The 27,083-nt window shown below is 54.7% G+C and overlaps 2 protein-coding genes across 4 annotated transcripts in view; one reads left to right on the forward strand and one right to left on the reverse strand.

Annotated features, from left to right (window-relative positions):
* Positions 1-21,533, forward strand: part of POLE (polymerase (DNA directed), epsilon, catalytic subunit) — a 74,529-nt gene extending 52,996 nt beyond the window's left edge. For all 3 annotated transcript variants that reach the window (XM_011982215.1, XM_011982216.1, XM_011982217.1), the window contains 17 exons: positions 1,456-1,596; positions 1,876-2,029; positions 2,105-2,211; positions 2,439-2,615; positions 2,706-2,929; positions 3,074-3,294; positions 3,621-3,825; positions 6,221-6,394; positions 7,373-7,498; positions 9,416-9,548; positions 11,061-11,253; positions 12,630-12,761; positions 12,917-13,110; positions 18,921-19,121; positions 19,468-19,593; positions 20,297-20,386; positions 20,481-21,533. In XM_011982215.1, the coding sequence (XP_011837605.1) occupies positions 1,456-1,596; positions 1,876-2,029; positions 2,105-2,211; positions 2,439-2,615; positions 2,706-2,929; positions 3,074-3,294; positions 3,621-3,825; positions 6,221-6,394; positions 7,373-7,498; positions 9,416-9,548; positions 11,061-11,253; positions 12,630-12,761; positions 12,917-13,110; positions 18,921-19,121; positions 19,468-19,593; positions 20,297-20,386; positions 20,481-20,594 (2,712 nt within the window). In that variant the 3' untranslated portion in view covers positions 20,595-21,533. The remainder of the gene's footprint in view (positions 1-1,455; positions 1,597-1,875; positions 2,030-2,104; positions 2,212-2,438; positions 2,616-2,705; positions 2,930-3,073; positions 3,295-3,620; positions 3,826-6,220; positions 6,395-7,372; positions 7,499-9,415; positions 9,549-11,060; positions 11,254-12,629; positions 12,762-12,916; positions 13,111-18,920; positions 19,122-19,467; positions 19,594-20,296; positions 20,387-20,480) is intronic.
* A 1,346-nt stretch (positions 21,534-22,879) lies between these two features.
* P2RX2 (purinergic receptor P2X, ligand gated ion channel, 2) overlaps positions 22,880-27,083 on the reverse strand; it is an 8,893-nt gene continuing 4,689 nt past the window's right edge. The window contains exons 2-10 of the mRNA XM_011982228.1: positions 26,934-27,005; positions 26,765-26,840; positions 26,588-26,684; positions 26,337-26,417; positions 26,104-26,242; positions 25,619-25,749; positions 25,397-25,487; positions 25,205-25,270; positions 22,880-23,644 (exon numbers count right to left, since the gene is read on the reverse strand). Of these exons, the coding sequence (XP_011837618.1) occupies positions 23,294-23,644; positions 25,205-25,270; positions 25,397-25,487; positions 25,619-25,749; positions 26,104-26,242; positions 26,337-26,417; positions 26,588-26,684; positions 26,765-26,840; positions 26,934-27,005 (1,104 nt within the window). The 3' untranslated portion in view covers positions 22,880-23,293. The remainder of the gene's footprint in view (positions 23,645-25,204; positions 25,271-25,396; positions 25,488-25,618; positions 25,750-26,103; positions 26,243-26,336; positions 26,418-26,587; positions 26,685-26,764; positions 26,841-26,933; positions 27,006-27,083) is intronic.

Consider the following 27,083-nt stretch of genomic DNA (forward strand, 5'->3'; position numbering starts at 1 on the left):
ATTACAGGCTTGAGCTACCGCGCCCGGCCCAGAATTTTTTTTTTAAAGGAAGAAACTGCGTTGAACAAAATGATGTTATTTGAGGACCTGCTATACGTCACTTCACTTAACATCGCAGTTTCCAAGTATCCATTGATGTTGTTAAGTGAGGACTTACTGTAATTTACATATAGTTAAGTGCAGATTTTTAAATATGCAGTTGATTGGGTTTTTGGACACATGACTATGTCTGTGTCGCCCACACCCCCACGCAGGTGCAGAACATTTCCATCACCCCGGAGGGTGCTTTTGTCCCCCCTTGCAACCTTCTGCTGGCCTGATTTCTGTATTTCTGTAACTCTATGTGACTTTCTAGAGCTTCATATTAATGGAGCCAGACAGTAGACTCTTTGGTGGTCAGTATCTTTTTGAGACTCAACTTATCCCAAATAGGCCTGGCCGGATCCCTTCAAGCTAGCACTTGAGTCCTTTTGACATGCCCTGTTGGTCTTTGAACACTTCCTTGCTTTCTGGCCACTAAGAGAGGCCAGATTCACCTTGAACTTCTAGACATGGAATTAGCTGTTCCTCTAAAGAGCCTGAGCCTCGTTGAGAGGTTATGTTGAGAAACCAAGTCCTCTCCAGGACTCCCCCAGCTCCCCCAACAGGGAGCTAGGGTACCTCTCTCCAGCTCTCCTCTCCAGGATTCCCCCAGCCCGCCATGCAGGAAGCTAGGGTGCCCCCTCTCCAGCTCTCCCGAACTTCCCCAGTTCCCCATGCACATACTCTGGCTTCCCCAGGGGCTCTCTTTCCATTCCTCTGACTAGGAAAATGTGATTTATCTCAGTTTTTGCCATCTACACCCTCAGGCTAAACCCATGAGAGAATGGAGGAAGATGAACTGGGAGCCTCCCCAGACCATGTTGACTGCTGCTATATTCTGAGAGCTCTTGTCTATTATCAGAGGCTGCAGGGTGCTTTTCAAAATTGCATCCAGAGGCCAGGCACGGTGGCTCACACCTGCAGTTCAGCGATTCAGGAGGCTGAAGTGGGAGGATTGCTTGAGCCCAGGAGTTTGAGACCAGCCTGGGCCTCATAGTGAAGCCTCCTTTCTACAGAGAAACGAAAAAGCCACCCGTGGTGGTGTGTTCCTTGTCCCAGATACCCAGGGGGCTGAGACTGGAGGACCGCTTGAACCCAGGAGTTGGAGGCTGCAGTGAGCTGTGATCACACTGCTACACTCCAGCCTGGGCAATACAGCGAGACCCTGTCCGTGAAAAATAAATAAATAACATAAGAATTACGTCCAGAGTTTTTAGTTGTAATCATTGACAAAGGTGGACTGTGGCATGGTGGGTGTACCCCGTCGTTAGGGGCACTGGAAGTCCTAGGACTCGGAACAGCCTGTGCATGTATGTGCACCACAGACATTACCACCTACGCCCTGTGACGAGATCATCATTGTATTCTCACCAGGTAAATCGGGTCCTTCCTCGCTCCAATGTGGTCTACAATCTCTATGAGTATTCAGTGCCGGAGGACATGTACCAGGAACACATCAACGAGATCAACGCTGAGCTGTCAGCACCAGACATCGAGGGTGTATATGAGACTCAGGTGACTCCCCAGCCACCCTCAGCTGAACTAGGGGAGGCTCCAGCAGGGTGGAATAGAGGAAAGAAACCCGCCCAGGGTGTGGGCTGGGAAACAGCAGTGATTGTGGACTCGTGCCCACAGGTGAGGTGAATGTCAGCAGGGTGTCTGCCAAAGGTGACCTGTGAGCAGTGGACTGGGCAGCTGCAGGGGCACAGCCACATCCCAGGCAGGAGTCACGTGGGCAGCCAGAGGCCCCCCCCCCATCCAGCCCTTGCCAGCCTGTCTGCCCACCTCTTCCAGGTTCCGTTACTGTTCCGGGCCCTGGTGCACCTGGGCTGTGTGTGTGTGGTCAGTAAACAGCTGGTGAGGCACCTTTCGGGCTGGGAAGCAGAGACCTTTGCTCTTGAGCACCTGGAGATGCGCTCTCTGGCCCAGTTCAGCTACCTGGAACCAGGTATGGCCTGCACCAGCCACCACCATGTGCCTGCCTCCCAGACATCTGGGGTGACGGTCTTGTTTCCTTCTGCAGGGAGTATCCGCCATATCTACCTGTACCACCATGCACAGGGCCACAAAGCGCTCTTCGGGATCTTCATCCCCTCACAGCGCAGGGCGTCCGTCTTTGTGCTGGACACTGTGAGTCCTGGGCCCTCCATGGCAGCACATTGGTTGGAGCAGGGTCTGGGGAAGGAGGACATCTCCCAGGGTGCCCGGGCCCTCCAGGTCTTGTCCTCAAGGGCCTTTGCCCATAAGTGCCTGTCGTGATTGAATTGACAGTGCCATGGCAGTGGTGGAGTCTGCCCCAGGGCTGCCCCCACTTCCTCCCACACAGGGTGAGGCTGACACGGTCTGCGTTTGTCTAGGTGCGCAGCAACCAGATGCCCAACCTTGGCGCCCTGTACTCAGCAGAGCACGGCCTCCTCCTGGAGAAGGTGGGCCCTGAGCTCCTGCCGCCCCCCAAACACACCTTCGAAGTTCGGGCAGAAACTGACCTGAAGGCCATCTGCAGAGCCATCCAGCGATTCCTGCTCGCCTACAAGGTGAGGGTGGTTGGGATCCTGCTGTGTGAGTCGCCTCTCCTTTGAGGCTGGGCCCACCTGGGTCTTTTCTTCCATTGTGCCTTGACCCAGGAGGAGCGCCGGGGGCCCACGCTCATCGCCGTTCAGTCCAGCTGGGAGCTGAAGAGGCTGGCCAGTGAGATTCCTGTCTTGGAGGAATTCCCGCTGGTGCCTATCTGTGTGGCCGACAAGATCAACTATGGGGTCCTGGACTGGCAGCGCCATGGAGCCCGGCGCATGATCCGGCACTACCTCAACCTGGACACCTGCCTGTCGCAGGCCTTTGAGATGAGCAGGTGAGCGCAGCACTGTCACCGTGGGCCAGTGGTCCCCAGGCAGAGCCGGCCTCGGTGGTCTCTGTGACCCAGCAATGTACCCTGGCACTGAGCTGTGCCCCGGTGCCAACCTGTGCCTCAGTGCTGACCTGTGCCCCGGTGCAGGTACTTTCACATTCCCATCGGGAACCTGCCAGAGGACATCTCCACGTTCGGCTCTGACCTCTTCTTTGCCCGCCATCTCCATCGCCACAACCACCTGCTCTGGCTGTCCCCTACAGCCCGCCCTGACCTGGGTGGAAAGGAGGCTGATGACAACTGTCTTGTCATGGAGTTTGATGACCAAGCCACTGTTGAGATCAACAGTTCAGGCTGTTACTCCACAGGTAAGTGGGCAGGAGGACGAGGTCCACGAGACCTGACTGGTGTTTCTGCCATTCTGTGACATCTTCTCAAGGCAAGAGTGCCCGAGGATGGGCTCAGAGCTCGACCTCGAAGGTCAGAGCTGAAGCTGCAGGAGACAGTCCTGGGGTCAAGGTCCAGGTGGGGCCTCCTGTGCCCTCGGGAATCTGAATAGCCTGGCAGGTGTGAGGATGGGTGTGGGCAGATCTGATGCTGGTTCTGGAGGTGGTGGTGGCTGGAGTCAGGCCCAGGGGGCTGGTGGTGCAGGAGCTGGCAGGATGCTGGCTGAGCATGGCGTCTTCCTGTACAGTGTGTGTGGAGCTGGACCTTCAGAACCTGGCCGTCAACACCATCCTCCAGTCTCACCACGTCAACGACATGGAGGGGGCTGACAGCATGGGGATCAGCTTCGACGTGATCCAGCAGGCCTCCCTGGAGGACATGATCACGGGCGGCCAGGCTGCCAGTGCCCCAGCCAGCTACGATGAGACAGCCCTGTGCTCTAACACCTTCAGGTGCCACCCTCTCCGGGAAGGAGTGTTACTAATAGAAGGGTCTTATCCTTTGCCCTTAATTTGGAAAGCTAAGGTCTAAGACAGTGTCCCTTGGGCTTCCCTTAGTCTTAATGGCAGAGCCAGAGACCACTGCGGCGAGTTTCCCATCTTCAGTCTGTTGTCTTTACCACCATGTGGGTCCAGCCTGGTCCCTGGCGACTGTTCCATGTGCTGCCTCTGACCTCCCTGTGGCCAGAGGTACTTCACACACAGAGCCTTTCTAACCGGGGCCACTTTTCGACGTGACCAAAGGTACATCATAGGGATCTCCAGCCGGCTCTACTGAGTATGATGTGCGAGGCATCGGCACTTAGGTGTCAGGAGCCATCAGTCTGCCACGGAGGTCATGGTTGAGGGTCTAGAGCCGTCAATCTGCCGCAGAGGGTGTGGTTGAGGGTCAGGAGCTGTCAGTCTGCTGTGGAGAGCGTGGTTGACAGCAGCGACTTGCAGTACCCACCAGTGGTGGTTCATACTGGGGAACGCTTGCTGTGTACCAGGAGGTGGGCCAAGCACTTCACATTCTGCCTCTGTCCCCACAGCAGCCCAGGAACAGGGAGCGGTTATTGTCCATTTTTCAGATGAGGAAACTGAGGTCAGAGGGGCTGGCTTTGTGGTCATACCACAAACAAATGGAAGGGTTGGCACTCAGAAACAAGTTTTTCTAATTCTAGAGCCTGTGCTCAGCCGTAGTTTTAATGACCACACAGAAGGGGAGAGGGAGCATGTCAGAGCTGGGAAGTGAGGCCGGGAGAGGACTGGTGGAAAGAGGCAGGGAGGCAGTTGGGAGCCCAGAGCAGGGTCTTGGCAGAGAGACGGTAGGCCAGGCCTGAGAGGTAGATGGAGTCCAACGGCAGATCCCCAAACTGCCGCTCTGGGGAACGTGGGGTTTGCTAAATTGTTGAAGAGTTGGTGATGAAAAGGAGTTTTAGGAATGGGACTTGGACCTCTGTAGGTTCTCCTGTAACATTCTGTTCTTGACCCCATTGAAGTTGCCACTTCTTCAGTAGGGTGACGTGCACTTTTGGAACCTTTAGCTGAATTGGGGTTCCAGTACCACAGCAGCTGGCATCTCTGCCCTATGGGAAGTGAAGGGGGCCGGACGGGGCGTGTACAGTACACTGCCCAATGCCTAGCTGTCTGGCCTGTGACCAGGGCCCCCCACCACAGGAAACTTGTTTACACTGGCACACGCCCTTGTGGCTTTTGCGTGACCCGTGTCTAGGTCCCTGCCTGACCATTGCTTCGGTGTAGGGGCCCAGCCTTGTGTTTCCCCTAGCGTGGTAGGGAAGACCCAGCCCAGGGTAGCCCCTGCCTCTTCAGAGGGAAGGCACAAAATCAGTCACCACCGCAATAGGGAATAAGTGCAAAGATGTGTTCCTTACATCACCACCGCAATAGGGAATAAGTGCAAAGATGTGTTCCTTACATCTCCTGGGCAGGGAGGGTGCCGTGAGTAGGGAAGCCATCCTCCCTCCCAGGGCCATGCAAGGCAGGCACAGGGAGAGTGCCCAGGGCAGCTGGCCGTGTGAGAAAATGGGGTGTAGGCATGTGTTAGTTCATGGGCAAGTGCCTGAATGGTCCATTTAAAGGAAGTGGCAGGAAGGCAGGACCCAGCCTGCTAGGCGGGAAAGAGTCCTCTAAGTTCTTGTCTCTGACTGACCGGGGCCATGTGGGTGTGGTGGTGTTTTGTTCTGTTTAGTTCTTGTTTTTTGAGTCAGAGTCTTGCTCCGTCACCCAGTGGCACCATCTTGGGTCACTGCAACCTCCACCTCCTGGGTTCAAGCGATTCTCCTGCCTCAGCCTCCTAAGTAGCTGGGATTACAGGCGTGCACCAGCCCAGCTAATTTTTGTATTTTTAATAGAGATGGGGTTTCACCATGTTGGCCAAGCTGGTCTCGAGCTCTTGACCTCGGATGATCCACCCACCTCAACCTCGCAAAGTGCTGGGATTACAGGCGTGAGCCACTGCATCTGGCCTAGTGTGTTCTGATGTGTAGGCAGTGGCTTTGCTGTGTCCTTCCTGTCAGGGGCCCCAGCCCGTCGCACACTTGCTGCCCCGTACTGTACTGCCCTCCCATCCTGCTTCAGAACACACAGAGTTTGGGTTGTGTTGAGGGATGTGGCAAAGCCTGAGCTAGTTTCAGGAATGAACTGGAAAGAAACAGATGAGGCATGAAGGTAAAGGGATGAAATTTGGACAGTGACTTAAGGTGGGGACAGTGAGAAGGGGAGGTGACAGTGACGGATTTGGACCCAGTCATGTAGGGAAAACCTGTGCCCGTTTCAGCTGGAGCGTCCCGCGTGGCGGCAGCATGGGAGGCTGAGGGTACAAGGGTGTCCTGCACTTCTCTTTCAGGATCCTGAAGAGCATGGTCGTGGGCTGGGTGAAGGAGATCACCCAGTACCACAACATCTATGCGGACAACCAGGTGATGCACTTCTACCGCTGGCTTCGGTCACCGTCCTCTCTGCTTCACGACCCCGCCCTGCACCGCACGCTCCACAACATGATGAAGAAGCTCTTCCTGCAGTGAGTGCTCCTCCTCCCTGGGCCATCCTCCGCGTCCTTAGCTGGGCTGCTCCCTTACTCTCCAGAACCAGAGACGTGGCCAGCCAGTGCCGCTGGGATAAGTAGTCTATTTCTGGGTTTGTGGAGCATAACGATCTTCAGAGGATCCCAGAGAAACATGCAATTGCTGCTGCAGCATCACCTGCACATCCTGCAGAGAACGCTAGGTGGCACCCCCACTCCTGCCCCTTTCCTGCACAAGTCCTGCTGCACAGTGTATTGCTGTGTGCCTTGCTCGTTTTAGTGAAAATATGCCTTGGAGATCTGTGTGAGGACATGCCATATGAAAGAACATTTAGCCTCTTTCCAGCCTTGTGCCGTCATTACAAATAGCAAACCAGTGAGAGGCTTCATGCATGAGCTCACGCAGATAGATCCTGGGGTAACTTCTGGGGCGTAGCCCTGTTGCAGGCCTCACAGGTGTTATAACTCGGGATGGATGCTGATTTGATGGACTTCACGAGAGCGACCCCACAGAGGCCCCTTGTGGACACTTCTTCCCTGGCCGTGCCTCACCAACGTGGCCAGGGATTATTACCCAGCTGCTAGGGTAAAAGTGCTTCTCGGTGCAATCTTAACTTAGGATTTTTATAATGAATGAAGTCGAATTTTCTCTTCTAGTCCTTTGTCTAGTTTTCTGTAGCTTTTTTGGTTTTTCTCTTATTGAACATCGAATGAGTTGTCTCCATACAAAAAGTTGCCATTTTTCTGTGATAAGAACTTGCTAATTTTTTCCTGGTTTTGCTTATCTTTTGCCTTTGTTTGTGGTGGATTTTGCCATGCAGAAATCTTCGTTCTTCATTGGCTTCTGGGTTCTAGTGTATCGGAGGCTTTTCTGCTTCAGGACCCTCAGCTCTTTTCCCTTATGGATTTTCCGGGTGCCCTCTGGCTCTCCACGGCTGTGGCGTCTCCACCACGGACTCTAAACTTGCTCCACAGGCTCATCGCTGAGTTCAAGCGCCTGGGGTCGTCAGTCGTCTACGCCAACTTCAACCGCATCATCCTCTGTACAAAGAAGCGCCGTGTGGAAGATGCCATCGCTTATGTGGAGTACATCACCAGCAGGTGCGGCTGGCTGGTCCTGGTGACGCAGCACTGTGGCTTTGAGAGGGGTGCTAAAATGACCCCGAGGTGCCAGCTGTCCTCCTGGGTGGACTGGGAGGTCCTTAGAAGCACAGGACTCACCATGGTAAACCCAGAGCAGCATGAAAAGGGGGTTACTGCCACCCGCGTCCTGTAGCAGATCAGAGGCCACGCAGGTGTGCAGCTTGCGTTGAGTGTTTTTTGTTTGTTTTTTTCCCCATGGGAGACACAGATTCAAGGTGCCCTGAATATGTGCACCCCATAAGTGTTGACGGGCAAACCTTTCATAGACGTCCGTGTTGGCGAGTGGGAGTGGTGTGGTTCCCAGGTGCTCAGGTGTGCACAGCTCTCAGTTCTCAGAGCCTGGTGTTGTGGTTTTGACTTCCTGCCTTCCAGGCCATGTTCCTGAGGTTCCCTCGTGGGCCTTGCTGTGCTTCTGAAACACTCAGCACTATTTAAATCTAAATAGAAGACAAAGCAAGAGAAAATCTCCACCAGCTCCTTTTGTTCAATTGATAGTAGGAAGCTCCCTCCCAGGTGCACTCACCCTGGGGATGAATGCAGCCATTTCTGAGTGCAGAGAGGAGTTGCTCGTGGAGGCACAGAGTGTCTGCATGGGTCTGGTCTTTGCATGGTTACAGGGGCAGCATCTGGGGGTGCTGCAGAAAAGACTGACACTAAATTGATAATAGGTCACTGAGAAGTAGGAAGGTAGAGCTTATAAGACTTTCATTCCTAATCAAACCATATGCAATGGATTAATCTCAAACCCAAAACCACCGTTGTCCTCCTGCAGACCCACTGTGGCCCCTTATGTCTATCCAAGATGAGCCTTGATGGTCAGTGGTCACGCTGTGTGCCTGGGAGAGCTGGCTTGGGCTAGAATTGTATTTCAGAGCATGGCTGAGATGATGGGAAGGATGTGCCTCTCCCCACACTGGCCATGGGCAGCTCCAGGGGTGCCCTGTACCTGAGGAGGCCAGGGTTGCTCATGTCAGGAAACAGGCTGCCATTCTCCCTTAGCGCGGAGAGCAGAGTTAGGGAGAACATAAAATTCTCCTGCAGGAGGTGCAGTGTGGGCTACTCAGCTGCCTTTTAAAACTGTGATTTAGGATGTTCCTCCTTCCTTCCTCTCTTTCTTTGTTTATTCTTCCCTTTTTTTTTGGTTTTTGTTTTGTTTTTTTTTAAGAGATGGGGTCTTGCTCTGTCACCCAGGCTGGAGTGCAGTGGTGTAATAGTGGCTCACTGCAGCCTCAGCCTCTGGGCTCAAGCTATCTGCCCACCTCAGCCCACTGAGTAGATGGGACTAGAAGTGCATGCCAGCATGCCCGGCCAATTTTTGAATTTTTTTATAGAGACAGGGTTTTGCCACGTTGCCTGGATGGTCTTGAACTCCTGAGCTCAGGCGATCCTCCTGCCTCAGCCTCCCAAAGTGTTAGGATTACAGGCATGAGCCACTGTGCCTGGCCGGTTCTTTTTTTTTTTTCTTAAATGGATCTAACTTGCAGAGGAGTGGGTCAGCCCTAGTGAGGCTTAACTGAGGAGGGACAAGGATGACGATAGCTTAGAAGAGCTTGGCAGTGGGAAGCACTGTGGTTGGTTACCTGAAGCTGCAGGTCACCTGAGGCCGGGAGCAGAGGCAGAACGCCTTATGGGCTGTCCCCAGCACAAGGAGGCACCCAGCTCTCTGTGGTGCCAGCTCCCAGGGGCCTGGTGGACCTCCTTAGTTTTACATTTACCGCGTTTCCCTAGGAAGCCTGAGGAACGATGTGATGTGAATGAACTTTCAGATTCAATGTTAAGTAAGTGGAAGGTACAGATAGATACAAGAGGAAAAAAAGGAAAGTTGAGAACAAGGTCGATTTCATTTAAACAGTGTCTTCAATGCTTCCTCTACAGCATCCATGCTAAGGAGATCTTCCATTCTTTGACAATTTCTTTTTCTCGATGCTGGGAATTTCTTCTCTGGATGGATCCATCTAACTATGGCGGAATCAAAGGAAAAGTTTCATCTCGTGTTCACTATGGACTGGTAAGAGAGCTGCAGTGTGGCACGAGCCAGCTTTAGGGGCCGCGTTCCTTCCTGCAGCAAGTGCTGAGTGCTCAGGGCCCCAGCAGGCCTGGCTGTGTGGCAGCAGACACTGCAACCGCATCCTGCCCTCATGAACATGGGGAGGGACCATGTGCAGACAAGCACATCAGTGTGGAGTGTGGCGTCGGCCCTGGTGAGGGCAGGGCTTGCCATGGGCCACAGGGAGGTGGAGGCCTGTGAGGTGGTGACAAGGAATCCCAGAGCTGATGAAGCGCGCTGGAGTCGTGCGTGCATAAGGCACCTCCAGTGAGTGGACACCAGGGAGGCAAAGCACAGGTCACTGGAGCAGTGATTGCAGATGCAGGCAGAGAGCTGGCAGGGCCAGGCAACTTGGGCATGGCAGGGCAGGGCCTCAGCTTTCGTGGGGATGGGAGGTTCTGTGTGGGCAATGTTGGAGCTTTCTTGGCCCCATGCAGATAACCCACCATTGGAGGGCACAGGCAGGTAAAGCCAGTTAGTGCCCGTGCCGGGGAGATGCTGGGCAGCGAGGTTGGTGAGAATGGCCTGGGTGGGCTTTGAAGTGGAGCCAAGGGACCAGTGGATCGGATGTGGGCAAATGCCCAGGTGTGGGCCAGGCTATGGGTGAGTGGAGGTGGCTGTCAGGAGCAGTGTGGGGAAGGGGTCATGTCTGGTTGGGACTCATGGCGTTTGCAAGGTTGAGACGTGGGTGGTTAGCTGGTGCAGGAGTGGCCAGAAAGTGGCTGGGTGTGTTGAGAGGAGGCCTGTGTCCTTCACGGGGATCCTTACAGAGGACTGAGGGGAAGCTGTGGGTATAGGGGCCAGGGGCTCAGATGTCAGAGGGAAAGCCCTTCTCTAAGGAGGCAGACACTTCTGAGAGCTGGCAGGATGAAGCCAAGGCTGCCCAGGATACCTGGATGGGAGCAATTCCGGTTGGAGTTGGGGGACAAACCCTGATTAAAGGGATTCAGAAGAAAATGGGAGGGTAGAAACGCAGGTGGTATAGACAGCTTTCAGGAGGGGATCAGCGTATGGTCAGGGCAGGTGGCAGTGGGTGTCAGTGTCTACACAGACGTGGACGGGACGGTGCCGTGGCATGAACGCAGGCTGTGCGGGAGGCTGGTCTGTGATGGGGTCGTGCCATCCCAGGAGATTCATGGACTCAGAGGAGTGAACAGTCACTGGGAATCTCTGACTGGTTCTTTCGTCCTTGAGGGGTGAAAGTTCAATAATTAAAGTGAACCCTGAAAGAGCAGAGTGAAGCGCGCAGTCCCAGGTCACGAGCACTTCTGTGCGCCAGGCACTTCCCACAAAGCGCTCTGTACTGGGAGCCACCCTGCGGGATTCACACAGGCTCCCGGAGACAGTGACTATGGGGAAGGCCTCTAGTCAAATGGGGCAGATGGACACAGGTTGGAGGAGCCTTCACTGTGGCATCCTACCCCTCTACGCGGCCGCGATGGTACAAACACAGCCGCCTTGTCTCTGTTACAGCAAGACTCACAGAAAGTGCAGGGAGCAGAGGATGAGCAGGAAAATGCGGACAATGAGGAGGAAAGAAATGGGGAGGAGGAGGAAGATGCGGAGGAATCCAGCGTGGAAGATTCACTGGAAAACAACTGGAACATTTTGCAGTTTTTGCCACAGGCAGCCTCCTGCCAGAGCTACTTCCTCATGATTGTTTCAGGTGAGCCCAGAGCCCACGGCTGCGCAGCCTCCACCAGAGGGACTCGGGGTTAGTAGATGTGGCTCCTGTGCCATGGTATCGCAAGAAGGGAGACAGTGGAAAAATCAGATCGGGCGGAGCGTGCCCAGCAGTTGGGACTTTGTGAGCCAAGGAGCCTCCTCTCCCGGCTCCAGGCATGTTCCACTGGAGGACCCAGAGAGGGGTGGCTGTCTTCCCTCCAGCCCTCGCTCTCTCAGGAAACTCCATGGGGAGCGGCTGCCCCTGGCCGTGTCATTGAGGGGTTTCCTAGCTCTGCTCCTGCCATCTGATTCAGTAACTCAGTCACATACATTCCCAGGGAACACTGGTGTGGGTGCATGTGCAGTAGCTGAAGATAAACCCCTGGGTCAGGTCAGCTGCCCCCTGGCTGGTCTGTGAGGCCTAACTTTCTGGTGGGGAAGTTCTTGTGCCTTGGTTTGGGTCTGTAGGCTTAGAGTTTGCAAATCAAGCTGTGCAGGTTAGTGTGCAGACAAAGCTTATTGAGGAAGCTCTGTTTGTAGTTCAGAGCCCGAAGTTAAAGAACCCTCTCAGTTAAAACAGCAAGTTGTGCTGTGCACACACAGGCGGATGCAGTCACAGAGGCCTTCATTGATGATCATTTTATATTTTATATTTTTGTCTACTTGTCCTTGAGTCTTTAACTTTCTCCGTTCTCTCTTGCAACTTTCTAAGTCTCTTGAAAAGTTCTGGGTCGGCCGCTCGCAGTGGCTTACGCCTGTAATCCCAACACTGGGAGGCTGAGGCGGGTGGATCACGTGAGGTCAAAAGTTTGAGACCAGCTTGACTAACATGGTGAAACCCCATCTCTACTAAAAATACAAAAAGTACCCGGGTGTGGTGGCGCACACCTGTAATCCCAGCTATTTAGGAAGCTGAGGCAGTAGAATCGCTTGAACCCAGGAGGAGAAGGTTGCAGTGAGCCGAGATTGTGCCATCGCACTCCAGTCTGGGCAACAAGAGTGAAACTCTGTCTCAAAAAAAAAAAAAAAAAAAAAAAAAGGTAAGTGCTGGTGCCAGGCCCGGAGGAGTTTTTGGAGAAGCCTGCTGACGCCAGGGGCCGTGTTTTTCACATGCTACCCAGTGAGAGGGTTCGTGTACATGGCCTCATTTGTACAGTTTTCTGCTGATAATGAACTCGAGTGTCAGCTAGTGTTCCTTCTCATTTCCACTTCTCATCTAATTGACTTTTAGCTCATCTAAAGGCCGCAAATAAAATTATTAACAATGACATTTTAGCCTTATCTGTGAGGCAATCTGACCAGCCATGGGTCCCCTCAGATTCTAGGGTGTTTGCAACAGCCCGACTCAGGGCCGGTGGTGTATGTGCCTCTCCACAGCGTACATTGTGGCCGTGTACCACTGCATGAAGGACGGGCTGAGGCGCAGTGCTCCAGGGAGCACCCCCGTGAGGAGGAGGGGGGCCAGCCAGCCCTCCCAGGAGGCCGAGGGGGCGGCTGGAGCCCTTCCCGGTGAGCAGTCTTTTGTCTCTCGAGGCCACTGCCTTGTGCCAGTTACCTAACCCCTCTGTGTGCCATGGGTGGTCCCCGGTGCCAGTCCCCCAGGTGGGAGGTCCCTGGTGCCAGACGGGTCCCAGATCCCTCCCTCAGCATCGTCATACTTCCAGGAATGATCACCTTCTCTCAGGATTATGTCGCAAATGAACTCACTCAGAGCTTCTTCACCATCACTCAGAAGATTCAGAAGAAAGTCACAGGCTCTCGGAACTCCACTGAGCTCTCAGAGATGTTTCCTGTCCTCCCTGGTTCCCACTTGCTGCTCAATAACCCTGCTCTGGAGTTCATCAAATACGTGTGCAAGGTGAGGGTGCCAGTGTGCTTGTGAGGAGAGGACACCAACATACATGCGTAAGGCAAGAATGTTAATGTGTGCAAGGTGAGGCTGTAACATGTGCACCGTGAACGTGCTAGAGTATGTGTGCAAGATAAGGACACCGACATACCTATGCATGGGAAGGATGTTAATGAATGCAGGATGAGGCTTCCACGTGTGCAAGGGGGAGGTACCTACCCAGGTAGGGTCAGGGTGCCAGTGTGTGCAAGGTGAGGAGCAGGTGTAAGTTACTTGTTCATTCCACCAACATTTATCATGTCCCTGTCACATGCAGCCACAGTTGAGGCTTCTGTGCTCAGGTGTGAGCAAGACAGGAAAGGCTCTGCCTCATGGGGCCTGCCTGCTGCCAGCTGACCCGAGAAGGGAGAGGGCCATTCAGAGGCGCAGGTGCTGTGGGGACGGAGCCTGTAAGGGACACTGGGACCAGGTGCAGGAAGAGGGAGGATGCAAAGGCCCTGGGGGATGAGCTTGGTGTGTTGGTGAAGGCACAGCCGAGCACCCAGTACCACCGGCTGGGAGGATGGGTCACCGGAGACCAGTAGGCTGGATCAGGACCCAGAGCTGATGAGATGAGAGCTTGCTCGGATGCTGAGGCCTTTCTGGGAAAGGCAGGCTGAGTCCAAGAGGGATAATATTACCAGATAACGACCACGGGTGTCAGCCCTTAAAGAGCAGAGCGCTTCACTGCCCATTTTCTCACTCAGCCTTCCCAGCAAACTGCATCTCACACACGGGTAAGGTTACGCTGGAGATCACGTGACGGCCTCAAGGTCTAGTTGTGGTGAAGAAGTGTTTCTAGCTCACCATTTTAATTCCTTTGTTGACTTTTACATGCTTTAAATTCATTTTTATTGAGGTATAATTTACATACAGTAAAATGTACTCTGTGGCGTGCAGTTGTGTGATTTTTCCTAGATGAATGGAATTGCGCCACCATCAGCAGGATACAGGATAGTCACCACCCGACAACATTTCCCATGCTGCCCTCCTCACCTGACACCCCTTTAGCCACTAGTGTGTCCTCCATCCCTGTGTTTGTTTTCTCTTCCAGAGCGTCACATAAGTAGAGACATACTGTGCAGCATTTTGGATCTGGCTTCTTAGCAAAACACACTTGCAGTTGGTTCATCCACGCTCTTGTGTGTATCAGAACCCCTTCCTTTCTGTTGTGAGTCGTGTCCGTTGTGTGGGGAACCACAGCTTGCTTTTCATTCACTGGTGGAAGGACATTTGCGTTGCTTCCACTTTGGGGTGATGAATAACAAAGCTGCTGTAAACATTCTGTAGGTGGAGGTTTTTGTGTGAACGTAAATTTCAGTTCTCTGAGGTTAAAAACCCAGGGGGGCATTGCTGGGTCTTTTTTTTTTTTTTTTTTTTTTTTGAGATGGAGTCTCGCTCTGCCGCCCAGGCTGGAGTGCAGTGGCCGGATCTCAGCTCACTGCAAGCTCCACCTCCCGGGTTCACGCCATTCTCCTGCCTCAGCCTCCCCAGTAACTGGGACTACAGGCGCCCGCCACCTCGCCCGGCTAGTTTTTTGTATGCTGAGTCATTTTTTAAGTGTTTGTTTAACTTGATAAGAAACTGCCAAACTCTTTTCTGACCGTCTCAGGGTCTCATCAGCAGTGTGTGGCAAGAGTTGCAGTCCACATCCTCACCAGGACTTGGTATTATTGCATTTTTAAATTGCAGTGATTCCAGTAGGTGTGTAGTGGTATCACATTGTGTTTCTGATTTGCATTTCCCTGGCATCTAATAATGTGGGGCTTTTTTTTTTTAGATGCAGATTCACTCTCATTGCCCAGGCTGGGGTGCAATGGCACGATCTCAGCTCACTGCAACCTCCGCCTCCAGGTTAGCTGGGACTATAGGCACCTGCCACTACAGCCCGCCAATTTTTTGTATTTTTAGTAGAGATGGGGTTTCACCACGTTGGCCAAGCTGGTCTCGAACTCCTGACCTCAAGTGAGCCACCGTGCCCGGCTGTGGGGCATTTTTTAATGGGCTTCCTTGCTGTCCCTGTGTCTGTCCTCTTTGGTGAAGTTTAAGGTTTTACATTTGTCTGATCCATTTGAGTTAATTTTTATACAGTGTGCATGCAGTAGATCCAAGTCCATTTTTCTGCATGGGATATCTGATTGCAGGCGTATCCTGTCTTGTGCTTCAAAGCAGTTACGTGTATTTTACAAATGGAAGGTTTGTGGGAATCTTGTGTTGAGCAAGTCTCATCTTTCCAACAGCATGTGCCCACTGTGTCTGTGTCAGACTTTTCCACTATTATTATATCAGCCATGATAGCCTTTGATGCTTCTATGGCAATAGTTTTGGGGCGCCGTGAACCGTGTGCATAGAAGACAGTGAACTTAATCAATGTTGTCTGTGTCCTGACTGCTCCACTCACTGGCCATTCTGCCATCTCTCCCTTTCTCCTTGGACCTCCCCAATCCCAGTGACACAACACTATTGAAATTAGGTAAGTTAATAACCCTACAATGGCCTCTAAGTGTTCAAGTGAAAGGAAGAGTCCCACGTCTCTCACTTTACATAAAAAGCTAGAAATGGCTAAACTTAGTGAGGAAGGCGTGTCAGAAGTCGAGATAGGCTGAAAGCTAGGCCACTCACACCAGTTAGCCAACTCAACTGCAGAGGAAAGGTTCTTGAAGGAAATTACAAGTGCTCCTCCAGTGAACACATGAATGATAAAGAAGTGAAACAGCCTGTTGCTGATATGGAGAAAGTTTAGTCTGGATAGATCAAACCAGATACAACATCCCCTCAAGCCAGAGCCTAATCCAGAGCAAGGCTCTCACTCTGTTCAGTTCCATGAAGGCTGAGAGGTAAGGAGGCTGTAGAAGGAAAGCTTGAAGCTGACAGAGGTTGGTTCATGGGGTTGAGGGAAAGAAGCCGTCCCGGTAACATAAAAGGGCAAATGAGGCAGTAGGTGCGTGTGGGTGGAGAGACTGCAGCAAGTTCTCCAGGAGATCCGTCTGGGATCATTGGCGAAGGTGGCTACACTAACAGCATATTTTCAGTGTAGACAAAACAGCCTTCTATTGGAAGAAGATGCCATCTAGGACTTTTCATAACTAGAGAGGAGGCCTCAGAGCCTGGCTTCAGAGGACAGGCTGATTCTTGTTAGTGGCAGATGCAGCTGGTGACTTTTAAGTCGAAGCCAGTCCTCATTCAGTCTTTTGAGGCCACTACCTGCAGCTCAGAAGAAGATTCCTTCCAAAACAGTACTGCTTATTGACAGTTGACCTGGTCACCCAAGAGCTCTCATGGAGACTTACAAGGAGATTAATGTTGCTTTCATGCCTGCGGACACAGCATCCCTTCTGCAGCCCATGGATCAAGGAGCAATTTCGACTTTCAAGGTTTATTACTAAAAAATACATTTTATGAGGCTATAGCTAGTGATTCCCCTGATGGAACTGGGCAAAGTAAATGGAAAACCTGGAAAGGATTCGCCATTCCGGATGCCATTAAGAACATTGGTGATTCATGGGAGAAGGGGTCAAAATATCAACAGGAATGTGGAAGAAGTTGATTCTGACCCTCATGGTTGACTTTGAAGGATTCAAGACTTTTGTGGGGGACATGACGGCAGATGTTGAAACAACAAGGGAACTAGAAGTGGAGCCTGAAGATGTGACTGAATTTCTGCAATCTCAGGACAAAATTTAACAGATAAAGAGTTGCTTTTCATGGATGAGCAATAAAGTTGTTTGTTTGTTTGTTTGTTTTGTTTTGAGATGGAGACTCCTTGCTCTGTTGCCCAGGCTGGAATGCAGTGGTGTGGTCTTGGCTCACTGCAACCTCCGCCTCCTGGGTTCAAGCTATTTTCCTACGTCAGCCTCCCACATAGCTGGGATTACAGGCGCCTGCCACCACGCTCGGCTAATTTTTTGTATTTTTAATAGAGACAGGATTTCACCATGTTAGTTAGGCTGGTCTCAAACTCCTGACCTCAGGTGATCCGCCCGCCTTGGCCTCCCAAACTGCTGGGATTACAGGCGTGAGCCACTGTGCCTGGCCCAAAAAAATAGTTTCTTGGGATGAAAGTGAACACTGTGGAAATGACAATAAAGGATTGAGAATATTCCATAAATTTAGTTGCAAAGCAGCATCAGGGTTTGAGAGGACTGACTCCAATTTTGAAAGAAGTTCTACTGTGGGTAAGATGCTATCAAACAGCACCACATCCTGCAGAGAAATCTTTCATGGAAGGAAGAGTCAGTTGATGCAGCAAACTTCATTGTTGTCCTAAGAAATTGCCACAGCCACCCCAGCTCAGCAGTGTCACCCTGATCAGTCAGCAGCCGTTAGCCATTTACATTGAGGCAAGACCCTCCACCAGCAAAACACTTGCAACTCGCCAAAGGCCCCGATGATTGTTAGCATTTCTGAGCAATAAAACATTTTAAAATTAAGGTACATAACATTGTTTTTTAGACGTAATGGTGTTATGCACTTAATAGGCCACAGTATAAGGTAAACCTAAGTTTTGTCTGGGCAGAGTGGCTCACACCTGTAATCCCAACACTTTGGGAGGTCAGGGCGAGTGGACATTTGAGCCCAGCAGTTCAAGAGCAGCCTGAGCAACATGGTGAAACTCAGCTTTACAACGATTACAAAAATTACCTGGGCATGGTTGCACATGCCTGTCGTCCCAGCTACTGGGAAGGCTGAGGTGGGAGGATCAATTGAGCCCCAAGAGGTCAGTGCTGCAGTGAGCCATGATTGCGCCACTGCAGTCCATTCTGGGCGACAGAGCAAAATCCTGTCCCAAAACAAAAAACATACCACCTAGGTTTTTTTTTTTTTTTTGAGATGGAGTCTCACTCTGTCACTCAGACTAGAGTGCAGTGGTGCGATCTCAGCTCACTGCAACTTCCACCTCCTGGGTTCAAGCGAATCCCTGCCTCAGCCTCCCAGGTAGCTGGGATTACAGGTGCGCCCGCCACCACGCCCAGCTAATTTTTGTACTTTTAGTAGAAGTGGGGTTTCACTGTGTTGGCCAGGATGGTCTTGAACTCCTGCCCTCAGGTCATCCACCTGCCTTGGCCTTCCAAAGTGCTGGGATTACAGGCGTGAGCCACCACAAATCACGTAACTTTTATATGTACTGAGAAAACAAGCGTGAGCCAAAAATCACGTAACTTTTATATGCACTAAAAAACCAAAATATTTGTGTGATTTGCTTTATTGTGATATTTGTCTGTTGAGGTGGTACAAAACCGAACTTGCAGTATCTCCAAGATATGCTTGTATTCCAGAACCATTTGTTGAAAAGACTATTCTTTTTCTATTGAATCATCTTTGTACCTTTTTCCATAACTTAATGAACTTATCTGTGTGGGTCTATTTCTGGATTATGTATTCTTTTTTTCTATATCGGGTTCAATTTGCTAATATTTTGTTGAGCATTTTTGTGTCTACGCTCAGTTATTGGTCTGTAGTTCCTTTGTATGGTCTTTGGTTATAGTATCAGGGTGATGCTGGTCTCAGAGTAGGTTGGGTGCTCTCCCTCTTCAGTGTTTTGAAAGATATCGTGTAGAATCAGCAGCATTTCTTCCTTAAATGTTTAGTAAATTCCCCGGGGAAGCCTGTCCTCACTGATGGAAAACTGCCAGTGTAGAGAAGTCGGCTCCCTGCGGCTTCTACAGGGACTAAGGCAGGGAGGAAAGGACACCAGGAAACTGTAGCCTAAGGTCCAGAGGGTTCTGGCCCAGACAGAGCAGCAGGGAGCTCCTTCCCGATGTGGGCTGTGGTCTCTGCAGGTGCTGTCCCTGGACACCAACATCACAAACCAGGTGAATAAGCTGAACCGAGACCTGCTTCGCCTGGTGGATGTCGGCGAGTTCTCCGAGGAGGCCCAGTTCCGAGACCCCTGCCGGTCCTACGTGCTTCCTGAGGTCATCTGCCGCAGCTGTAACTTCTGCCGCGACCTGGACCTGTGTAAAGACTCTTCCTTCTCAGAGGTGCGGCTGAGCCCCAGTGGGGTTTTCACTGTAGAGCAGAACATCTGAGGGCACTGCAGTGTCTTGGGGGCTTCCGCAGCCCCAGCTCTGTAGGTCACACCTGCTGCCGCTCTGACTCACACGGATTGGCAACAGGCCCCTTCCCAGGCCTCCCCATACCACGTTCGGAATGTTGTCCTAGGAAGGGCTCAAGCGCAGGTGGGAGGCCGGAGCACGCACAGCTGCACTCAGGAGACTCGCCCCTCAGCAGGCGCTTCTTACAGCCCCTTCCTCTCCTGAGATCCTGCGCAGGGCACTGTGGTCTGGAGGCTGGGCCAGTGACCTCTTGCACTCTTGCTCTGCCTAGGATGGGGCGGTCCTGCCTCAGTGGCTCTGCTCCAATTGTCAGGCGCCCTACGACTCCTCTGTCATCGAGATGACGCTGGTGGAAGTGCTGCAGAAGAAGCTGATGGCCTTCACTCTGCAGGACCTGGTGAGCAGTGCCTGCCGCCCACCCGTGTGCCCTGGAGTCCGCAGAGGGGTTTCTGTGCACTCCTGGGAGCCGGGGTGTGTGCAGGTCCTGAGGCACGCCCTGGTGTCCTCCAAAGGGCCTGCCCTGCAGACCAGTCCATGCCTGAGCCCGACAGACTATTCTCCAAAGGGCCTGCCCTGCAGACCAGTCCATGCCTGAGCCCAATGGACTATTCTGTCTACACTGGTTGAGCACCTGCCTTGGGTCAAGAGCTGGCCTTGTGGGTGCTTTGTTCTAGCGGAAGGAGGCAGACGTTCCCAAGTGTGAAGAGAAGGAAAGGAGGAAGAGGGAGTTGCGCAGCTCGGCCATAGGAGGGCCTTGCTGAGGGGCATCTGAGCAGAGGCTGGGGGACGCACCAAGCTGCCGTGTGGTGGCACACGGCGTCCAGGCCTGCAGGATGGAGGGAGTGAGCAGGGCCTGGAGGGGGCCTCAGGACTGGGCATCTGGGATGGGACACCCACAGTGAGGGTGGGCGTAGGGAAGGCGCTGGCAGGGTGGGATGAGGTCATGCATTTTACTCATAACTGAGGGGCTGGCTGCGCACAGCATGGGCTCAAGGCTTACTGATGGGCCCACGAATGTGTCTCGCGAGCCTGTGAAGAAGCAGCAGGCAGGTCTGGCCGGGGCGGGAGGGCCAGCGCCCATCGGGGTTGCTCCCTTTCAGATCTGCCTGAAGTGCCGAGGGGTGAAGGAGACCAGCATGCCTGTGTATTGCAGCTGCGCAGGGGACTTCGCCCTCACCATCCACACCCAGGTGGGCTTTCCTTCATCTGCCTCGGTTCAGCCTGGCCTCCTTGGCCTCCTCTCTGAGTGGACTGGGGTCTCACTGTGCCTGTTTATTCCTGCAGGTCTTCATGGAACAGATCGGAATCTTCCGGAACATTGCCCAGCACTACGGCATGTCGTACCTCCTGGAAACCCTGGAGTGGCTGCTGCAGAAGAACCCACAGCGGGGCCGTTAGCCAGCCCCGGGCCCTGGGCGCCTCTGCGTCCGTGCCAGGACTCCTGATGCCAAGGCCACATACCCGTGCTTTCAGTGACCAGACCACTGACCACCCTGACTGTCCAAACTTGTGACCCCACGCCAGGGAACGGGGAGGAAACCAAAGAAAACCATTTTCAGGGAGCTCAGACGTCACAGGAGGGAGTGGGAGCAGGATGTGGCCCTGGCCTCGCCAGAGCACCTGCAGAAGCAGGCCATGAGCGAGGCTGCGGGTGCCCTGGCCACTGTTTCTTATGCAGTGAATGCTTTTCCAGGCCTCTGTTGCTTCCTGCACCACACCTGGTGGGGTGGGAGAGTCCTGTAGGTGCCCCCAGTTCTTTGTCCTGCCTCCCAGAGGGAGGAAAAGCCCCTGGGGGCTTCTGGCTCCCTGAGATTGGGCTCTGAGACGAGATGGGTTCCCAAGGCCCTGGTGGGGCTGGAGTCTCACCTGTTTGCATGGAGAAATGGGCTGGCCCCACAGCCTCACAGGAGCAGTTTGTGGGCTGGTTTCCCCGGGAATCCGGACCCTAACCTGTGAGAATCTGGATTTTGACTTGTTGAGCCCTGCTCATTTGGAGCCAGGTCTAGAGGGAACCCCCCATCAGCCTCAGGAAAACAAGACTTCTGTGCACCTCACTTCCGGCTCACCACAGCCCTCGTCCTTCACCTCCACACAGGACCAGCTGGAAGCAGAAAGAACAAAGGCCAATTTCACAGGGCACCAAACAAGTATGAAATGTAAATCAGGAATTCAGACACCCCAGGCGAGAGCCTCACAGGAGGGAGGGGCCCCACAGGCTCCCCAGGAGGCTCACATCTTTGGCCCAGAGCCAGCCTTAGTTTGTCCCTGTCATCTACTGTCCGAGGCCATCGCTGCTACACTTTGTTTTTATTTGCATTTCATACTGAAATTTCTCTAGGTTGTCACTGTGTGTTTGTGCGGGGCGCCTCAGATGAGGGGACTGGGTACCACTGGGTATGTGTTTGGCCCTTGGATGCTGCTCGGGCCGCCTGCCTGGAGAAACCTGATGCCTGCTCAGATGGAGGAGTGCTGAGGCCTCCAGAGTAGAGATCAAATCAAATTAGGGCAAGCAGGGGAGGAGGGAGGCTGGCTGACTGGGCTTCATTCCTGGAAGCAAATCTGGAGAACCCTCAGGGGAGTGAGGGGGGCCGGGACAGCCAGCCGTCCCTCAGGAAGACCACCTAGCAAGACCAGGGGTCGCCCGGTGCAGCCACGGGTGCCGGCCAGCCTGAGTTTACTCTGAGGCAGCTGGGGCTGGCGGCATTTGAGCAGTGGTGGAGGGGTCAGAAATGGGAAGCTGTGGCCCTGGTTCCCAAGCAGCGACTCAACCAGAAGAGCCAGTTTCTCCAAAAATGAGCTGGATATTTGTGAGCCACACAGCATGTGCAGGCTGTGGGGTGACCTGAGGCCGGTGCCCCAGGCTGGGAGGCCACAGTCAAGGGAAATGGGGCCCGTGAGAAGACGTATTCTCGCCACCTGAACACAGCGCTGGGGTGAGGACTCCAAACTCAGGCTCTGAGGTCCGACCAGGGCCGTCTTCCCCGCCCTTCTCTGCCCTTTGACCTTTGGGAGTAGTGTTGCTCTCCTGAGACTGGGTTTCCCTTCAGAGGCAGGATGCCATCCGCCACTGGCACAGGCGACTTCATGATGCTCAGTTCTGGGCTCCTCCCCCCACCTGGTGGGCACCAGTCTAGCCACTGCAGCATCTAAGGATGCAGTAACCAGATTACCCACAAGCCCTGATCCAGTTAGTGCTGCTCCCAGGCTGGTGTCCGTCCACCCCGGCCTGGCCTGACTTCCCATCGGCATTCCTGCCCCCACCCATGGAGTAGGAATGAACACTGGCCTGAGCGCTGCTGTAGTCTGAGCTTTCGTTTTCCTTGTGTGCAGCTGTCCCTGCCTCCCTCCCATTTCTCTCTTCCTGAGTCATGCTGTCCTCCCACATTTTGAGATGAGCCAGCTTTGGTTTGGAGTCTGGGGTGGCCCTGTCAGAAGTAAGTGCACTGAGGAAGTGGCCTGGGTCCCGGTGCGCTCCCAGCCTGGGCAGACCTGACCGTGGCACAGCTGGCTGTGGGGACCGAGGGTCATGGGGCGGGCAGACGTGCCCTGCACACTCCCAGGCTGCTTAGAGGGGAGATGACTCATACAAAGGTCACTGCAGCCCAGCTCCAGGCCAGCAGGGCCTGGCCTCCCATATTCATAGGGTCACGATGCTTCTCCGCAAGGAATGAGGCCAGAAGGTTCTGCTCACAGGTTTATTGGACTGAGTATGTTGTGACTTGTAAGGGAAGAGTCTGGGCAGATTCGAGGTTACACCGGCGGGGTGGGGGGGGGTGAGGGTTCCCAGGGCCCAAGACCAGGAGCAGAGCCCCTCAGAGCTTAGCTGGCTTGGGTTCCAGGTGGCTGTGAGGTGATGGGAAGTGAGCAGCCCTGTAGGGGCCAGCTGGGGAGGAGGTGTCGGGCTGGTATGCCAGGGTGGGGCACAAGCCTGGGGCCAGAGCGTGCCCCCAGCCCTTGCACAGGGACCCTATGGTGCCCAGTTTTCGTGGAGATGCCCTGCTACTGAGGTGCCCATGTCTACTGTGCAGGGTCCCTAGCCAGGGACTGTCTCTGGCCCCACCAGGCCGGGTCTGCAGTCCAGTGTGACGGGAAGGAGCTCAGAGTTGGGCCAAACCTTTGGGGTCTGTGGGTGTGGAGGCTTGTGGGGCAGGCTCGGAGGCAGGAGTGATCTGCTCAGATGGGGCAGAGATGGGGCAAGGCCGCAGGGGTGGGAAGGCTGGGCCACACTCTGCCCCTTGTTGGCCCTCCTGGCCTGATGGAGGGCTGGGGTGCTGGTCCTCGGAGCAGTGGCCGGGTTGGGGTGGGGCCTGGCCCAAAACACGGGCAAGGGTCACAGGCCAGCTACCTGAGGGGCGGCTCGGCGTACACACCTTGTCAAATTTCTTATGGCTGTAGACCTTGTTTTTGTTCATGAATGTTAGCAAGATCCAGTCGCACAGGAAGGAGCCCTGGGGCCAGCAGAGACCGGCGTGTAAGGGCCCGGTGGACACCCCGTACCCGCCGAGACCCCACAGAGGGCTTCTTACCACCCCGACGGAAGTTAGAGCTGTGGCCAGATTAATAATGGTGGGAATCAGGCTGAATTTCCCGGCCTGGGGAGAACGAGGGTTGTGGTCAGATGTCTGATGCCTGATGGAGCTGGAGGGAGGGGTGGGGCCTGAGGAGCTGAGATGACACAGGCTAGCAGGGCTGGCCACAGCCCCAGCAGGTGCAGTCACCTGTCCATGCACGATGACATCGATGCGGATCCCGTAGGCCTTGATGAGCGTGCGGGTGGTGGTACCATTGATCTTGTAGTACTTGGCAAACCTGGAATGGGAAGGCCTGGAAGCCAGTGCCCACTTGTCCTCTGTGCTCCAGGGCTGCCCCATGGGCACTGGGCCTCTCAGGACCCCACTGTGGCTATGCCAGGGTGGACAGCAGTGTCCCAAGTACAGTACCTGAAGTTGTAGCCTGACGAGGCAGGCACATGCTTGGGGTCAAGCCTCCGGAAGGAGTACTTGGGGTTACACTCCGACGCGGGCAGGTCCAGGTCACAGTCCCAGTTGATAATGACCCCGATGACACCACCCTGCCAAGAAGCTGTCTCTTATACACATCTCAGGGCCTGGCCTCCCATATTCATAGGGTCACGATGCTTCTCCGCAAGGAATGAGGCCAGAAGGTTCTGCTCACAGGTTTATTGGACTGAGTAGGTTGTGACTTGTAAGGGAAGAGTCTGGGCAGATTCGAGGTTACACCGGCGGGGTGGGGTGGGGTGAGGGTTCCCAGGGCCCAAGACCAGGAGCAGAGCCCCTCAGCTTAGCTGGCTTGGGTTCCAGGTGGCTGTGAGGTGATGGGAAGTGAGCAGCCCTGTAGGGGCCAGCTGGGGAGGAGGTGTCGGGCTGGTATACCAGGGTGGGGCACAAGCCTGGGGCCAGAGCATGCCCCCAGCCCTTGCACAGGGACCCTATGGTGCCCAGTTTTCGTGGAGATGCCCTGCTACTGAGGTGCCCATGTCTACTGTGCAGGGTCCCTAGCCAGGGACTGTCTCTGGCCCCACCAGGCCGGGTCTGCAGTCCAGTGTGACGGGAAGGAGCTCAGAGTTGGGCCAAACCTTTGGGGTCTGTGGGTGTGGAGGCTTGTGGGGCAGGCTCGGAGGCAGGAGTGATCTGCTCAGATGGGGCAGAGATGGGGCAAGGCTGCAGGGGTGGGAAGGCTGGGCCACACTCTGCCCCTTGTTGGCCCTCCTGGCCTGATGGAGGGCTGGGGTGCTGGTCCTCGGAGCAGTGGCCGGGTTGGGGTGGGGCCTGGCCCAAAACACAGGCAAGGGTCACAGGCCAGCTACCTGAGGGGCGGCTCGGCGTACACACCTTGTCAAATTTCTTATGGCTGTAGACCTTGTTTTTGTTCATGAATGTTAGCAAGATCCAGTCGCACAGGAAGGAGCCCTGGGGCCAGCAGAGACCGGCGTGTAAGGGCCCGGTGGACACCCCGTACCCGCCGAGACCCCACAGAGGGCTTCTTACCACCCCGACGGAAGTTAGAGCTGTGGCCAGATTAATAATGGTGGGAATCAGGCTGAATTTCCCGGCCTGGGGAGAACGAGGGTTGTGGTCAGATGTCTGATGCCTGATGGAGCTGGAGGGAGGGGTGGGGCCTGAGGAGCTGAGATGACACAGGCTAGCAGGGCTGGCCACAGCCCCAGCAGGTGCAGTCACCTGTCCATGCACGATGACATCGATGCGGATCCCGTAGGCCTTGATGAGCGTGCGGGTGGTGGTACCATTGATCTTGTAGTACTTGGCAAACCTGGAATGGGAAGGCCTGGAAGCCAGTGCCCACTTGTCCTCTGTGCTCCAGGGCTGCCCCATGGGCACTGGGCCTCTCAGGACCCCACTGTGGCTATGCCAGGGTGGACAGCAGTGTCCCAAGTACAGTACCTGAAGTTGTAGCCTGACGAGGCAGGCACATGCTTGGGGTCAAGCCTCCGGAAGGAGTACTTGGGGTTACACTCCGACGCGGGCAGGTCCAGGTCACAGTCCCAGTTGATAATGACCCCGATGACACCACCCTGCCAAGAAGGAGCCAGGGAAGGGGGTCAGGAGGGCACACAAGAGGCCCCTCAAGAGCTGGGGTCAGTCCCAGGCTGCGTGTGAGGTGTGCACTGAGGGGCCCAGGGGTGGCTCAGGGGTACCGGTGGGTGTCCAGTGTCTGAGGCACAAGGGGTGCCAGCAGCCAGCCCTGTGGCCAGTGTCAATAATTCAGCAAGCGCCACACAGGACAGGTTGTGCTGATCACATTTCTTTCCTCTGCCTGAGCTGGGCCAGCTGGTCAGGAGGGAGGAGGGACTGGTCCCCTGTACCCCAGGCCCTCCCTGTGCAGGTGGGAGCCCACCCTGGCCCCACCCCGCCTGCGCTTGCCCTGCCTTGTATGCGAGCTCCGCGAAGCTCTCCCCAGCCTTTTCCACAATAAAGCCCAGCTTGAAGATGGGGCAGTAGAGGTCGGAGGCCTCGTGGAACGTGCAGCGCTTCAGGTACCCGTCTGTGTGGTCCGCGATGTTGCCCCTGAGGAGGAGGCAGGAGGCAAGGCCTGCACCCCAAATACGCCATTCCCAGGAGGTAGCCCCCATGCTGGGCCGTCGCCACACCCCGCTCTTACTTGGAGAAGTGGAATTTGGGGTAGTGGATGCTGTTCTTGATGAGGATGGTGAAATTTGGGGCCATGGTACCCAGAAATTGGCTGAGGAGGCACAGACGGGTTGTTAGTGCCTCCTCCCGCAAAGCCCCCTCCTGGCATTGGCCCCCACCCCTCCCCAGCTCCTGTCACTCCTGCCCCGCCCGTTTGGCCTCTGGTCAGAGAAAAAGGATCAGAGTGGAGGCTCAGGGCCCCAGGCCAGGGCGCGGGTGCACCTGACGGAGGCCCCATCTTCCACCGGGCACCAGCCGAACACCTCGCAGGTCTTGGAGGGCCCCTGGTAATAGGGCACACAGCGCCCGGTCCGCAGGCCTGTGGGGCAGAGGTCACTGAGGCAGTAGTGAGGACGCAGCCCTGCCCCACCCGCCCAGCCCCAGCTGGTGCACACTGACCGTTTCCCAGCATGTCCAGCTCCCCAGTCACACAGTCGGCGTCGGAGAGGCAGGTGGCATTGTGGACCTTTATGCTCTAGGGTGGAGGCGACCCAGTCAGGGACCCCGCAAGGGACAGCTGGCCCGCCTAGCTGAGGCAGGGTCCCCCAGCGCCGCGGGATCCCCTCACCTCGGGGCAGGTTCCCTGGGTCTGGGAGTGGGTGGCCTCGACCCTGGTGATGATGCTGAACACGCTGCCCCCCTGGGCTCAGAAAGAGGGGGAGGTCGGCCAGGCGGCAGCTGCTGCCCCCTCGGCCCACTAGGGTGGGGTGCACGGCGG

Source organism: Mandrillus leucophaeus, unplaced genomic scaffold (assembly GCF_000951045.1).
Source record: "Mandrillus leucophaeus isolate KB7577 unplaced genomic scaffold, Mleu.le_1.0 Scaffold237, whole genome shotgun sequence".
NCBI classification, from domain to species: Eukaryota; Metazoa; Chordata; class Mammalia; order Primates; family Cercopithecidae; genus Mandrillus; species Mandrillus leucophaeus.